The sequence below is a fragment of the Babylonia areolata genome, chromosome 18, assembly GCF_041734735.1.
Source record: "Babylonia areolata isolate BAREFJ2019XMU chromosome 18, ASM4173473v1, whole genome shotgun sequence".
NCBI lineage: Eukaryota > Metazoa > Mollusca > Gastropoda > Neogastropoda > Buccinidae > Babylonia > Babylonia areolata.
In genome coordinates, this window is record NC_134893.1 from 55,702,055 (window position 1) to 55,717,054 (window position 15,000).

Sequence of the window (15,000 nt, forward strand, 5' to 3'; positions counted from 1 at the left end):
ATAAAACTAGAATGGACATAAAAAAGAAATTGAATCGACCGTGTCAACCGGGGTGTAACTAAACTTGTACATCTATCTAGATCAGGAGAAAACGGCTAAATGTTGCAATGTGATTGGGGCGATAGCCACGTCTCCTTTACCGCGGACTTAAAAAGAATTTTTAATTGCCCTTAAAGATTTTTTAAATGCCCAAGATACACCAGAAGATTTGAATAGCGTTCTCACTGTGAATACCGCAATCGTTTTATCGCCCTTTTTTTTTTTTTTTTTAAAAGCATTTCTTCTCACCCGAACACTCGGGGTTCGAATCTGTCGTGTTTTTTTTTTAACCCCAAGCTTTATAATAACAAATACAGAACACATTTTAACAATTAAATTTTTTTTAAGTGCATCACAAGTGAGTCTTGAAGGCCTTGCCTCTCTTGTTTTCTATTTTGTCCTGTGTGTGCCTGCAGTTTTATTTGTTTTTCCTATCGAAGTGGATTTTTCTACAAAATTTTGCCAGGAACAACCCTTTTGTTGCCGTGGGTTCTTTTACGTGCGCTAAGTCGGTTTATCGTCTCATCCAGACCACCACTCAAGGTCTAGTGGAAGGGGAGAAAATATCGGCGGCTGAGCCGTGATTCGAACCAGCGCGCTCAGATTCTCTCGCTTCCTAAGCGGACGCGTTACCTCTTGGCCATCACTCCACTACATTTTACAATATGTATTGTATGTGTAACAGCATTTATTTTTTGGCACTTTGAATAATTGTGTGTTTGAGATTGCACGTGTGTGCTGTTGCTTGTGATGCTAGGGGAAGCAATTGTTTATTGTAAATATGATTTTACTGGAATCATCGTTCCTCAATGTCAGTGAGCAGAATGCTGGATAGCTCAACTGATCCCGCCACAGGAATTGTAAGCCAGAGCGTGAGAATCGGTTGGACCAGAAGAGTCCTGCTGTTTTGGTGTTTTTGCCTTTTGTCAAACTGATGAGGTGAGGATATTTCTGGTATTAACATTGCGTCTTATTGGTGTTATTATCATTATTAATTCTGTTTTTGTCCTTCATTATTTATCAAACATTTTGTCTTTTTCTCGTTCTTATTTGGATTACCGAATTTCTCTATTCTAGAAAACTAATGGAAAGGCGAACCAGTTCTGGAATTGTTTGGTGTTTTCTACTCAGTTGTCTTTGTCATTTCCACGAATCGATTCATTCAATTGATAAAGTGTTATATTTGTGTTGTCAAAATATTTTCATGCTGTACATTACAGATATAGTTTATATTTATTATATTGTTTTGTGGAATACTTTTTGTATGTTTTATCAAATAGCGCTACGGTGTGGCGTCCAGATTCTAATCTTGGGATTAAAATCTATTGTTACAGGCCCTCAAAAGCCGTGTCTAGTATTTTTCCATTCATAGATTTTTAGAAAACGTTTAGACTATCAGTTTATTCAAAATTCGGGTTTTTGCCCTCAGCAGACTGTCATGCTAATTTTTGAGAGAGATATCCTTTACAAGAAAAAGGTCTGCTTTCTCGTAATCCCACGTGTACGCGTAGACTAACAGGATCCGTGCCGAGGTTAGCATAGTTTCTCTTTTTGAGAAACTGGGAAGTTTCCTGCATGTCAAAATCCATTGCAAGTAGCAAGCCTAATGAGCAATCTGTAGTGTTTGCTTACCTCCCCTTCGAAGGAACAAAATGGCTAACATAAGTTTTAACGAAAAATATTTTAACGCACGCCCACATTCCTTCCCACATCTCAAATCAGTTTGTGAGGTTGTGCTAAACGGTTTTTTTGGGGTTTTTTTGTTGTTGTTGTTTGTTTTTTTTCCCGCTTCTAATGGAAAACGAAGTCAACAGTGCTTTGTTTTATCACTATCACTCTCTCGCTCGCTCTTCCCCCACACCACCGAGATTTTTCTTTACACACTCTCCTTACCCTCATCACCAGTCCAAAAATTAATGAAATCATATATATTAAACACACACACACACACACACACACAATTTCAAACATTTCTATATAAACTTATGTGTTTTAACAGGAGCTTACACTTGTAAATGCAAACTGGGTTGACCGCATGTCCAAAAATTAAAAATAAACGAGAAGAGTCACGATAGACCATTCAATCTTTTCCAGTCTTCATTTTACATTGGTATCAACGGACCTGTTCTAAACTGGTTCAAATCTTATCTCATTGATTGATTCCAGTCTGTCATTGTTGATCATTTCCAATCTGAACCTGTTAAAATCGAACATGGGGTTCCACAGGGATCTGTTTTAGGCCCAGTGCTCTTCACACTGTACACTGCTCCTCTCGCTGAAATTATCAACCGCCATGATGTCAGTCATCCTTCTTATGCTGATAACACTCAACTCCAGAAGAGTGAAAAATTGTCGTCGCTCTTGCAAGAGACATCCGACTGCTTCCTGGACATACAAAACGGGATGACTCTAAATAAGTTACAATTGAACGCGGACAAAACTGAAGCAATGATCATAGGAACTAAACAAAAACTCTCTTCCATCACAACTGACACGGTACATCCATCCCTCTTTCCAGTTCATTAAGGAACCTTGGTGTTGTCCTCGACAACACACTGTCCATGCAAAAATGTATCAGTCTGACATGTCAATCCTGCTACTGTCAATTGCGGCGCATCAGTTCCGTCCGGAAATATCTGACTACTAACGCAGCATCTAGACTTGTTTCTCTCTTTCTCTCTCGCGTTGACTACTGTAACTCTCTATTGTCTGGTTTGCCTGCTTCACACATTCAGTCCCTTCAGCGCATACAAAATTCTGCTGCCCTACTAGTCCTCAGAAAGAAAAGATCTGAGCACATCACTCCTCTTTTGCAACATCTACACTGGCTCCCTGTCTGACACAGAATAAAGTACAAGATCAGCACTCTATAAATGTATTCACAAATCTGCCCCTTCCTATCTCTGTGGCTGCCTTCACCTCCACACTCCATCTCGCTCTCTACGATCGGCTTCGGATCCACTGTTTACGCATACAAACACTGGACTGTTGACCGCCGTTCTTTCTCTGTCTCTGGACCTTGTAATTGGAATGAACTTCCTCTTTCGCTTCGTCAGGTCTCCACACTCAGTTCTTTCAAGTCTGGCCTTAAAACCCACCTCTTCCCAAATAGCCTCCATTCCATGCCTCTTCCTCGTCTTCAGGTTTTTTTTCTCCAGTTTTAGAATTATGCATGTGTTTGAATGACTGGTGCGAAGGCGCTTTGATTTGTCTCTGCACAAGATTCAGCGCTATATATTTTAAGTAACACATAAGTTATATATATATATATATAACATATGTGTTACTTAAAAAAAATAGCGTGTGCTTGCGAACCTGCCATATTTCTCATCTTTTTTCCCTTCTCACTTCTTGTGCCCCCTTGGGGTAGAATGGTTTCCTTTGCATACAGTGCTCTAAAGCTAAGTGCAATACACGTGAGCTCATTCTCTCACCGTTTGGAGCAGAGTCAGTCACCTGTGCCTGCACCGCAATGGGGCATGTCCACAGTGTGCCACATATCAGCAACAGCCAGGGCACTTGGGACCATGACCACACAACTGAAACAAAGCATCGTATGTCACTGGTGACTGTCTGGACATACGATAGTCACATCACGCAAATACATGTCTGTCCGATCCCAGCAGAAGTGTTAAAAATGATTTAAGTATTATTCATTTCAGTTCTAGTTTGGCTGAATCTTTTAAATGCCGAGTCTGACAAGAAGAAGGACAAAGAAACAAGGATAACAACAACATCAGTAACAATAAACATAGAATAAGACATGGTATTTACCAGAAGAATTTCATTGTGCATCCACACACACAGTGTCCACATCTAAGCAATACAGTGGCAGGGATAGGGTAAGCAAACATGAAAATAAATGAAACCTAAACGAAAAGTTGCATGAGAAAGCATACTCTTAGATTTTGTTAAAACTGGGTTAAAGTTCGGTATTTCTCAGAAAACCAGGCCACTTGTAAATTCTAAACGGTCGGGGCACTGACCATATTTCATATTTCGTTTTGGAACTTTGACCCAAGGGGTCGAATGGTACTAATGTAATGAAATTTTCCAGAACGAGGAACAAGTCCCAACGGGGAACTCTCCTAGTGTTCTGTGACTCCCTGAGTGAACCTCCTCTGGAGAACTCTCTGAGAAGGAAGTCTACTTCAAAGCAAGGGTCCATTACCCAGCTGCTTGATCGTGAAATTAATCTCAGTGGAGCAGTGATTCAGATAGTTTGCGAGCTGCATGCAAAAAGGTTAGTTGTCAGGACCTTGTGTTCGGACCATCCAAGTCATTTGAGCCAGCCGAAGCCGTACAAAGACTTAGTCCCCGACTTTCTCGAGCCAAACACCAATGACGAGGCCTGGGGGACAAAGGAGAGGGTTATTAAAACAGATGCTGTCTGAGGGCCTAGAGGCAAAAAGCTTCAAGTTTAGTGGACGCAACGCGGACCGCACAGCAGCCACACATTAAACCTAGCATTTTATAAACACCATGCTTATGCCTCTGTGTGTGTGTGTTTGTGTGTGTGTGTGTGTGTGTGTGTGTGTGTGTGTGTGTGTGTGTGGTTGTTTTTAATTTTTTTTTTGATTTTTTCTCTCCTCTGTTATGTATCTCTACTAACACCATGCTTTCATTATATTTAGTATTGTGTAGTGTAGACCCTATTCAGGGCGAGGACTGGGTGTAAAAAAGCACACCAGTGGTTATCTATTATCCTCAAAATAAAGAATTTGTCCCCCCCCCCCCCTCTCTCTCTCTCTCTCTCTGTCTGTCATCTGCAATACGAGAAAAGACAGGTATAAATTTTATAGAAAGTTTAAGGATGATTTTGGAAAAGAAATATAGTTATGAGTGTTGATGTATTGTGCTTCATGATAGCCCTTTCCCACATTAGACTTGGCGTATTGCCTATTAATAGCAACTTAAACAGATATAGTGAAAATCCTGAATGTAAACGATGTCCAAGTGAAAATCCTGAAAGCAAACGATGCCCAAGTTGTGGACACAGAATCGAAAACGAACACCACTTTATTTTTGTTTGCCCATTATTCAATGACTTGAGGCAGAAGTTCCTAAAAGATTTCCAGAATTTACCCATAAGCATAATGTTGGAGGGGGAAAACGATAACTTAAGTCGCCAAGTTGGCAAATTCATTTTCCATGATGTAAGAAGGAGACAAATCAATGCAAGTTAACGGATTTTTATCAGTACCACCCCGAAAAATGTGTATATCGTATTTTCATTGAACCTTGAATGCCAATGTTATTGGTAGTTTAGAAAGTATGACATGCAATGAATTAACAGTATACTTAATCTGGAAATTACCTCATATTTAATATGAAAAAATATTAAAAGAATTTTAGTTCGTACATACTGTGTTTAAAATGAAGTCAATACATAGTCTGCAAATGAACTGTTGGATTACCCACTTCCTCTTCCCCCATCCCTCTTCCCCCATCCATCTTCCCCTTACCCGATGTGTATGTATGCCTTTGGCCGAAACACAATAAATCATCTGAATCTGAAGCTCTCTCTCTCTCTCCCTCTCTCTCTTCCTTTCCTAGTCCCCCCCCACCCACCCACCCCCGCCTCCCCTCCACCGCAACCGCCCCCATTTTCATTCGAATAACAATCATCATTATGATTGTAGAAATGATGATAATCCAAATAATAATAATATGATATTAATAATATCATTTATTTTCAGTCTAATGTGTAGCGACGCGCTCTTCCTGGGGAGAGCAGTCCGAATTTCACACAGAGAAATCTGTTGTGATAAAAGAAATACAAATGCAAATAATATCATCATCTATGAACAGACTATGGATAAAAAAACGAAACGAAACGCGGGCGCGTCACCTCAAGGCCATCACATCACTTTCTTACCACTGATTCCTCATCCTTTCCTTTCCTCCCTCAAACCCCCACCCCACCCGATACCCCATTTTTCACCCACCCCACTGGGTTTTTTTTCACCCGCTCCATTCTTCCTGCACCCCCACCTTCCTATTGTAGACCTTCTCTCACCTCCCATGACTCCTTATGTCCATAGCCTGATCTGTACTCACTTCTTTGTTCATCCTCACCTTTCTTTACTGATTAATACTCATAACTTTTCTCAAGCTTTGCTTTTACCTCCACTGTCATTTCCAAGTTATACAGTCCCAGAAGACAGACCTATGGTCTGAAACGCTGGATCGTATTTTACAACGAAAAGTTAGTATTAGCTTTCTCCATCTGTAGTCATCTTTTGATTTATCGTCTGACTACCTGTGGCATTGGTTGTACGTGTCTTGTGGGGTACGGGGTAAGAAGTGGGCTTGTTTATTTGAGGGGGGAAACAACCAACACTGTCTTTGAAATCTGAATTGGGGATTAGTGGGGTCACTTTGCAGTCTTTCCCAGGTGCTTTGCCAGAGGCAAGACAGTCCAGGGCCGTGATAATCTATGAGGAGTGGTTCTCTGTCGAGTTTATCCAACACAGGCAGGCACACTGTTACATTCAGGACGTCTTCATTGATCCTGTTTTCCAGGGCATGCAAGCTCGGTGGTGCTCTACTAAGTGCTCTATCCGTTATGTCCAGTCCTGGATTTCGTTGCCTGTGGCAGAGTTCAGAGTCAGACCCAGTGTATGCTGGATTCCATTTATACCCCTCGATGTTGCCTGTGTCAGCTGCGACCTGTAACAGTGAGCAGAGCTGGGACCAAGGAGCACCTGACGTTCCGTTCACTAGGGCAGGCTGTGTATGCAGCCAAGGCATATCTCTTCTGTTTGATAGGTATCATTTCCTCAGCATAAGCCTCAAACTGTTTTGTCAGCTTGCTGGTCTTCCTATCAAAGGTAGGCATGGCAGCGTTGTCAACAGCGTCGCTGAAGTGCGCCCATTTTGCACGGGTGCTTGCACTTGGTGGGCCCTGAAGTGATTCCTCCACTTTCTTCTGGTCCCATGTCTTGCTGGTGTGAATGCGAGGAGTGCAATCTTTTCTCGTGTACAATTTCTTTGCTCGCAAGTTCACCCTGTTGCACAATGAGTGCTCTGGTAGCTGCGTGTGAGCATGACACTGGGTAGCCTGGAACACATGAATCAGGTCGTGCTAGTGCCTGGATCGAGTGTCTCCAGGAGACTCTGTATTGAGGCTTCGTATTGAAAAACGTGGTGCTAATGCCAATATCATGAAGACAACAGAAGTGTAGCAGACGTTGCCCGTTCTAGTTCATCCTCCTAGTGCCAAACTGACCGCGTTGGTGCATAGGCATTGATTAGGCTGACTAGTCCTGACTGGAGGTTCCGCCTCCCCAGCAGCTGAGTGGTATCAGATGTACAAAGGCTATGCTGATGCAGGTCAAAGAGTCTCCTTCAGACGGAGTGGGCCCTTGACAAGATCACCCTTCAAGGGGTGTGGGAACTGGTTCTGACTGATGGTGAACCCCTTTGAGACGACGTTCTTCAACATACTCCCGATGTATATCCAGTCAATCTCAGGCCCAGAAGCCTGGGCAGAGGATATTCTGTCCCTGGATTACTTGATCACTTCCTCTTTTCCCATCCTTTCCGATCCTGTCCAAGGTGGCTCGGAAAGCCCTGTTGAAACGCCCACAGCTCATCCTGATCGCGTCAAAGTGGCTGGCCCAACCATGGTACCTGGATCTGCTGACTCTTGCTCACTCACGTTCCTCCTCTAAAACTCAAAGACAAACCAGATTTGCTGAGACTGCTCCATTCACGGATACCACATTTGAGCCCCCAGTTGAGCTGTTCATACTGGCCTTTTTGGATCATGGAATAGGTCTTGCAAACCCTGCCATAAGCAGCTGTTTCTGCAACAAGTTAGATACACAGATCAGCTCATAAGAAAGAACAAATGTTATGTTCAATTTAAAACTTAAAACCAAAACCAGAGCTCTCAGTTTAATATATGTTTAGGCTTTTGTCAATTTCTGAGTGTTTTGAGTGGGAGGAAAACACTGTGATAACAGAATTATAAAATGGCATACTAACAGGTAAGCATTCATTCAACAGCAACACAAAATTCACCGCACTGAACAATATGGCCGCATTTACCTTTCACACAATAACTCAGATTCCAGCAACAACTTATGCTTTGACAACTGAGGCTGAATTTTGGGGGGTCTGTCCTTTCCAGATGCTGACAAGAACTTTGCCATCTACATGTACTGTTCATCTTATGGATGTCTTTGTTGCATGCGATTATTTACTCATATATTCCATTTCAGGGTGCTACATTTCATGACTGAGATGAAAGTATTACTTAATGTCTTATGTATATATGATTACTTAATATTGAATATTTTATTGTTAATATGCACATCATACTTAGTATCTTATTCTTTGATATATATTTTGTGTACTCATCTTTATTTGTGTGTATGTGAGAATGCATATCTTAGATATATGTCAAACTGAATATTTCATTCACAATATGTGCATGGTATTTTGCATTTTATCATTTCATGAAATATGTGTTTACTTCCCTTTGTTTTCTGTTTCATGCAGTCTAGATGCACAGCATATCAACACCTCCCCCCCCCCTCCCACACACACACAATTATACTATCTTAATGGCTGGATTCCTGATAGTGTTATATAGTTTGACCTGACTGAACCTGATGTACAACTTAGGCTATGGGTGTTATTGTACTGATTTTCTTTTTACTAATTTTAGTTTGTTAAAAATTGGTGTTAAATTTTTGAAGAAACAGGATGTTGCCTGCACGGTTCAAATTAATCATATATCTCTTCACATTACACTTTTTTCATACTCAGATACACACATACTCACAAGCACACATGTGCAAATGCAAACTTGCTCTCTCTCTCTCTCTCTCTCTCTCTCTCTCACACACACACACACACACACACGCACACCTACTCCACTGACAGGAAAGAAATGGAGAAGGGGGATGACTGGAGGGAGGAGATGGTGGGTTTTATCACTGTCAGCAGTCAGGGATTCTCAGCCGGAGCAAGTGGTCAGTGATTTGGCTCAGTGCCAAGTTTGCCACAACCATTGACAACCCCCTCCCCTCTCCTTACCATTGGTGGGAGATTCTCAGAGACAAAGGAGGGGAATGGCTATACAACTCTCAGCTAATTATGAAAGTGAAGTTTGCAGAGGAGAAAGGGGGAGGAGGGGCGTGGGGGAGGGGGGGAGGGGTTAGTATGAATTGGTGTTCTTGTTCTTTCTGGAATGTGAGAGCATAGTATCTATCTGTCTGGAGGGGTTAGTATGAATTGGTGTTCTTGTTCTTTCTGGAATGTGAGAGCATAGTATCTATCTGTCTGTATATATTGATATAAAGTTTCACAGCTATAGAAGCAAAATGCAACTTTTGTGTGATGCTGAATGAAAAAGAAACCACATTACAATTTTTTACTCACTTATTTAACACTCACCGAGTCTGTAGCAGACGACGCTAATGCTGTCCCGAGCACTTCCGATTTTAGACCCAGATAATATTTTGCTTACTAAAGCAAAAATCAATGAAATATTAGTAATTGGAATTCATGGGCTCCGTTTTAACATGTCCAATTTTCATTCTGTATCAATAGTTTTTGTGTGTTTTACTCCGAAAAAAATAAATCGTGTTCCGATTGAAACACGGTGTCACGTTACGAAAACACTTATGAAATAGATCCAAGCTGCTCAGTTACTGACATCGATCAAAATCCTGATTCAAAGAATTTCAGCTCAATATTGTGCATGAAAGTGCTAAAGACATTCGTTTTCAAAAATAATATAAAACTTACCGATGAAACTTTAGATTTTCTGGAGAAACAATGCCATTTTTGTGTTAGATGAAGTGCCGCTCTCCTGTGTCGAATGTTGATTGCCGACGCAACTGACGAAGAGGGGTACCTGCTTTTGAATCGCTTGAGCAAATTGCTCATGGATCAAAAATATTAGTTTCGGATAAGCTTACCATTGAAATCAGCAGAAAATGCTCTTTACCGCTCATACAGTATCCCGTAGGGTCAGATTTCTTTTTCGAACTGCGCGAGGCGTTGAAAGATAGCCGAAAAATTCCCGTAACTTTGCGTTCAGATCTAACTAACCTACTTCGCCCAAGGCTTGGAAAAAAAACACGCGAAAGTTCTCCTTGAACTTTCGCCTTTCACGGCTCCCAGTTTTTCGAACAGTAAGCTTAACCAATGAATGGAAAACAACGGATGCTCAGAAAGACGCCGGCCGCCAATGAACAAGGATTGCTATTTCGCGTTACAGTACACTTCTTTTTCTTTCATCCGCGAACTCATTCACGCATTGCATAAAGCAAACACAATAAAAATTAAAAATATGGATGATAAATGATTATTTCAGTTGGATAGTTTTTCACAAAATGAAATCAAATTTGAGAAAATGCATTTCAAAATTAGTCAATTTTTTAGGCGTTCATAGGTTTCCCAGCATCGGCCATGGGGACTGCCGCTCCCTATTAAAAGATAAGTTTTTGCAAGACTGGTATAGACATGTTGATAACGATACTATGTATATTAATTACAGGATGTTTAAACCAAACTTTGGCCAAGATGCTTATTTTACAGTGCTATCAAATAATTGTGTAATTGAGTTAGTTAAGTTTAGAACAACTTATAATCCTTTGCCTTTAATAGACTGCGTTTTGACAATTTACCCAAAAATGAAAGAATCTGTGACAAATGTTCCACAAACGACTTTGCTGATTAGTTTCACTATTTGTTTCTGTGCTCATTTTTTGAAAGCATCGGACAAAAATGTTTATCTAGGTAATATAGAATCCGCCCAAACACCATTAAATTCCACCTATTATTTTCTGAAAAAAAATAAAAGAATACTGTTAAAACTTAAATCCTTGGTTTCTGCTATTCGCAGCTCTCTTTATTAATGTTTTGCCTATTGATATGATTTTTGTTTGTTTGTTTGTTTGAACTGATTTTTTGCTGGTTTTGTTTGTTTGTTTGTATTATGAGTGAAATAGTACTTGTCAATGTGTATATTAAGTGATTGAACAATTGAGCGTACTTCTTGTTTTTTACATCACTCTTTTTGTATTTATTGGATATGTGTAAATGATGAACGTATGTAATGTTTCAATGCCCCCAGGGGGCACACGAAATAAACTCCTTACCTTGCCTTGCCTCTTGGAAAGAAATACAAGTTTTAGATTTTATTTTGTTAGCTTTTTGTGCCAGAACTTTTGCAGGATATCCATGGAATGCAGCAGAGTGGTCACCTTTACAGTTAAGACAAAAAATACTTTTCGGTACAATGTTCCCGAGTATGGGACTGTTGACCACATCTGCTGCACCCTGATAATTAGGAATGACAAAATGTTTTGGTATGATGAGTTCTTGACATCTCATGTATCTTCTCACTGGTGCACAATATTGCACAATGTTATAAGAAATATTGTCTACTGTAATTTTTTTCTGGAAGACCTTGGGTCTGAAAGTTATGACAATTGCTATTTTTCCATTCTTCAGTGTTATCTTACGACAGGCATTCGCATTAGGCAGAGCCACAATAAAGTCAATGTCAAGTTCTTGGAAAACGATTCCAACCGTTTTCACCTGAGGCTTTGTAGTAACCACTGGAATTCTGTGTCTGCAGAAGTTGTTGTTGGGTTTTTTTGTATTTTTTTGTATTGCACTTCATTTTTACATTTCGCATGAAAACTACCACACTTTAATTTTGAACGGATATAACTTCTCCAACAGCTGAAACAATCGCTTTTTTTATGATAGCGCGGATAAAAATATTTCAGTTTTAAAGAATTGTTTTCGGAGTCCTTTATGATAACATGAAACTGGTGTTCTGTATTTTCAATATCGGGCACAAATGATGACTGAGGATACTTTAAATGTACTTGTTTCGTAGGCGTTGTGACTGTCAAATAAGGGCTGACTTTTACGAGATGAAATTCCATCATAAGAATGGCGAGATCCAAAAACACGTCTTGAGATCATGTAACATGTTTTTACGTTATAACTTGAACTTTGTTTAAAAAACAACAACAAAAAAACAAAAACAAAAAAAACAAAACATGTATCTTTTTAAAAATAATCTGAAAAAGATAAAGGTACCTCTGAAAATCGATGAAAAACTCCCCAGAGCACAAAACAAAGTGTAGGAACCCCGGTTGAAGTGTCCTGTAAATACCAAGGGATGGTCGCCGGTACAATGGTTCACCACAGAGACACAGTATGACGCATTAGATCTATATTTACAGTAAGCTCCCACTGAAGTCACCGCGCTAACTAAAGATATTGATCCTGAAATCCAGAGGTAAGCTAACACACCGATGACACCAGATACAGCTGGATAAAAAACACAGAAAAGACTGAATATTTGTAGAGCTGTTGATTCATGTTCAGATTGCTAACCAGGGGCAGGCCATTCTCCCTAACGCGTCCGCCTAGGAAGCGAGAGAATCTGAGCATGCAGGTTCGAATCACGGCTCAGCCGCCGATATTTTATCCCTCTCCACTAGACCTTGAGTGGTGGTCTGGACGCTAGTCATTCGGATGAAACGATAAACCGAGGTCCCTTGTGCAGCATGCACTTAGCGCACGTAAAAGAACTCACGGAACTCACAGTAACAAAAGGGTTGTTCCTGACAAAATTCTGTAGAAAAATCCACTTCGATAGGAAAAACAATAAAATTGCACACAGGAAAAAATACACAAAAATGGGTGGCGCTCTCAGTGTAGCGACGCGCTCTCCCTGGAGAGGGCAGCCAGAATTTCACACACAGAAATCTGTTTGACAAAAAAGAAATACAAGCACAAATACAAATACAAAGGGGAGGGGTTGGCTGGTGATGCTACTGGTCACTCTCTCGTGTCGAGGCTTGCTGGGTTGAATGTGACGTGGCGGACGATAACGTGGGAGTCCATGTGTTTTCTGTTGGTTATGTCAGGGTGGTTCTGCCACATAACTGTGATAATGGCATGAGTGAGACTGTTGAAGTGGTGTACAATAAGGTCTTTATACTTTGTTCCGCAAAGCAGTCGTTTAAGGTGTGTTAAGTTTTTTGTCCAGATATAATTTGCCACACAGGTTCAGGCCAGGATGTACACTTCATTGGTGGATCTGCAGTTGAGTGTAGACCTAAAGACAACTAGCCCACTCGACCAGTGAATGTTTTGGAAGAGTTGATGAAGAGGTAGGTTTTGCATTTGATGTTGTTACAGGCATTTCAGCCATGAAGTGGGTCCTGGGTAGGGATGATCAAATCCGTATGTTTGAGGCTCTGATCCTTCTTGTAGGCGATAGGGGGATGCTTTGGAAAGTTGATGTAACTGACGTCTTGCACGCAGCCTCTGTTTCCATCACCAGTCTGTGTGCTATGGAGATGAGAATGTGTCTCACTGAAGACTGACGTCTTCTGTTGTGAGGAAGAGCAGCAAACTTGAGTTGAAAACCTCTTGGGATCATTTTGGAGTGGAGGCAAGATGATGACCGGTCAGGCGGGTCTTGGCGAGAGTGAACTTCAATTTGCTAACACCAACACTTTGGGTAATGGTGGGTAGGGTCCAGAGTTGTGCAAGAGCAACACAAAAAAAGCGTATAGTGACAGGCATAGTAAAGACGTGGTTTGCAGTCAGGTGTTGTTGATAAAATGTACGACAATAAAACTAAAGATGGCTGCTGAGTATATTAAAACTACAAAATGAAAAAAAAGTTTATAGAAACTGTTGGTTGTAAAATAAGACTGAGTTTTGATGAGAGGTGTCCAACATTTCAGACCATAGGTTTGTTTTCAGGGACTGTATTAGTTGAAAAAACAAAACAGGGAGGTAAAAGCAAAACTGTACCATTCAAAATTCAAGGAAGAATTTTCAAACACATCATCTTAAACTTTTTCAACACATCATCTTAAACTTTTTCACCCTCTCTCTTTCTCTCTCTATCTCTCTCTCTTCCCTTCTTTCTCTTTTTACTGCAAACTAGTACAAGTAATATTCGTGCGTGCACTTACGGTGTTGATTTTTTTAATATTCTTTATGGGTGAACTTTTATGCTTTTGTATTGTGTAACTGTTATATTTTCCCTTTTCATGTGGGCAGGATAAAAACAAGCCATTTGGACTTATTCCTTTGTTCTCTCTCAATAAAAAGTTTGTTCGTACGTTCGTTCTCTCTCTCTCTCTCTCTCTCTCTCTCACACACACACACACACCAACACACACACACACACAATTTCAAATAGTTATCTTCTTCTTTTCGCATTTTTTCATTACCATGAAGAATTACTGTGGTTGATGGAAGGATGTGAATCATGTGTACCATGAATACCCATGTATTGTTTATGTGTTTCGATAGAATAGGCTTTTCAACAACAAACACTGTACATGTAAAAGGCAGAACTTCTTCTGCCCCCGCACCGCCATGTCCCACCCCCTTTGTCTCTTTCTTCCTCACGTCACATTCATCATACTTTAAAAGTGATAGAAGAAATAAATACATGTTTCTTCATCGAAAGAGTACTGGAGGGATAACAAGGAGGCATGTAGAAGCACATGAAAGAGAAAAGTGAGAAGACACACAAAAATAATGAGTACACAGATATGACGACATAAAGAAACTGTGACATAGAGAACTCACCCCTTGTTATAGAATTCAACGATATTCGATGTCAAAACAACGATATTATAAATACGTTTTTTCCCCACTTATCTCTTATTTGTGGGAAGAGGAGATGGAATTTCTTACTTGTATTTGCTAGTCTTAGTCTTTTTTTTTCTCTGATTGTGTGGGCTTGATAAACACAGGCCTTTATGGCCTGATTTTATTTCTTCTTTTTCAATAGCTGTGTTGACACTACAGAGATAATTTGCATAAGTACATGTATAAGAAAGGAAAAGGAGACGAATTTTATGAAACACTAAAAAAGCAATTAAAAATGAAGAATGCGCAATGATACGAAAAATACAATATTCTGAGGTAAACCACTGCAGATGAATAAAC

At 40.3% G+C, this 15,000-nt stretch overlaps 1 protein-coding gene across 1 annotated transcript in view; it reads right to left on the reverse strand.

The window, feature by feature from the left end:
- The window catches only part of LOC143292284 (uncharacterized), a 33,131-nt gene that overhangs the window by 17,471 nt on the left and 660 nt on the right, over positions 1-15,000 (reverse strand). Inside the window, exon 2 of the mRNA XM_076602470.1 lies at positions 3,474-3,578. Within this exon, the coding sequence (XP_076458585.1) occupies positions 3,474-3,578 (105 nt within the window). The remainder of the gene's footprint in view (positions 1-3,473; positions 3,579-15,000) is intronic.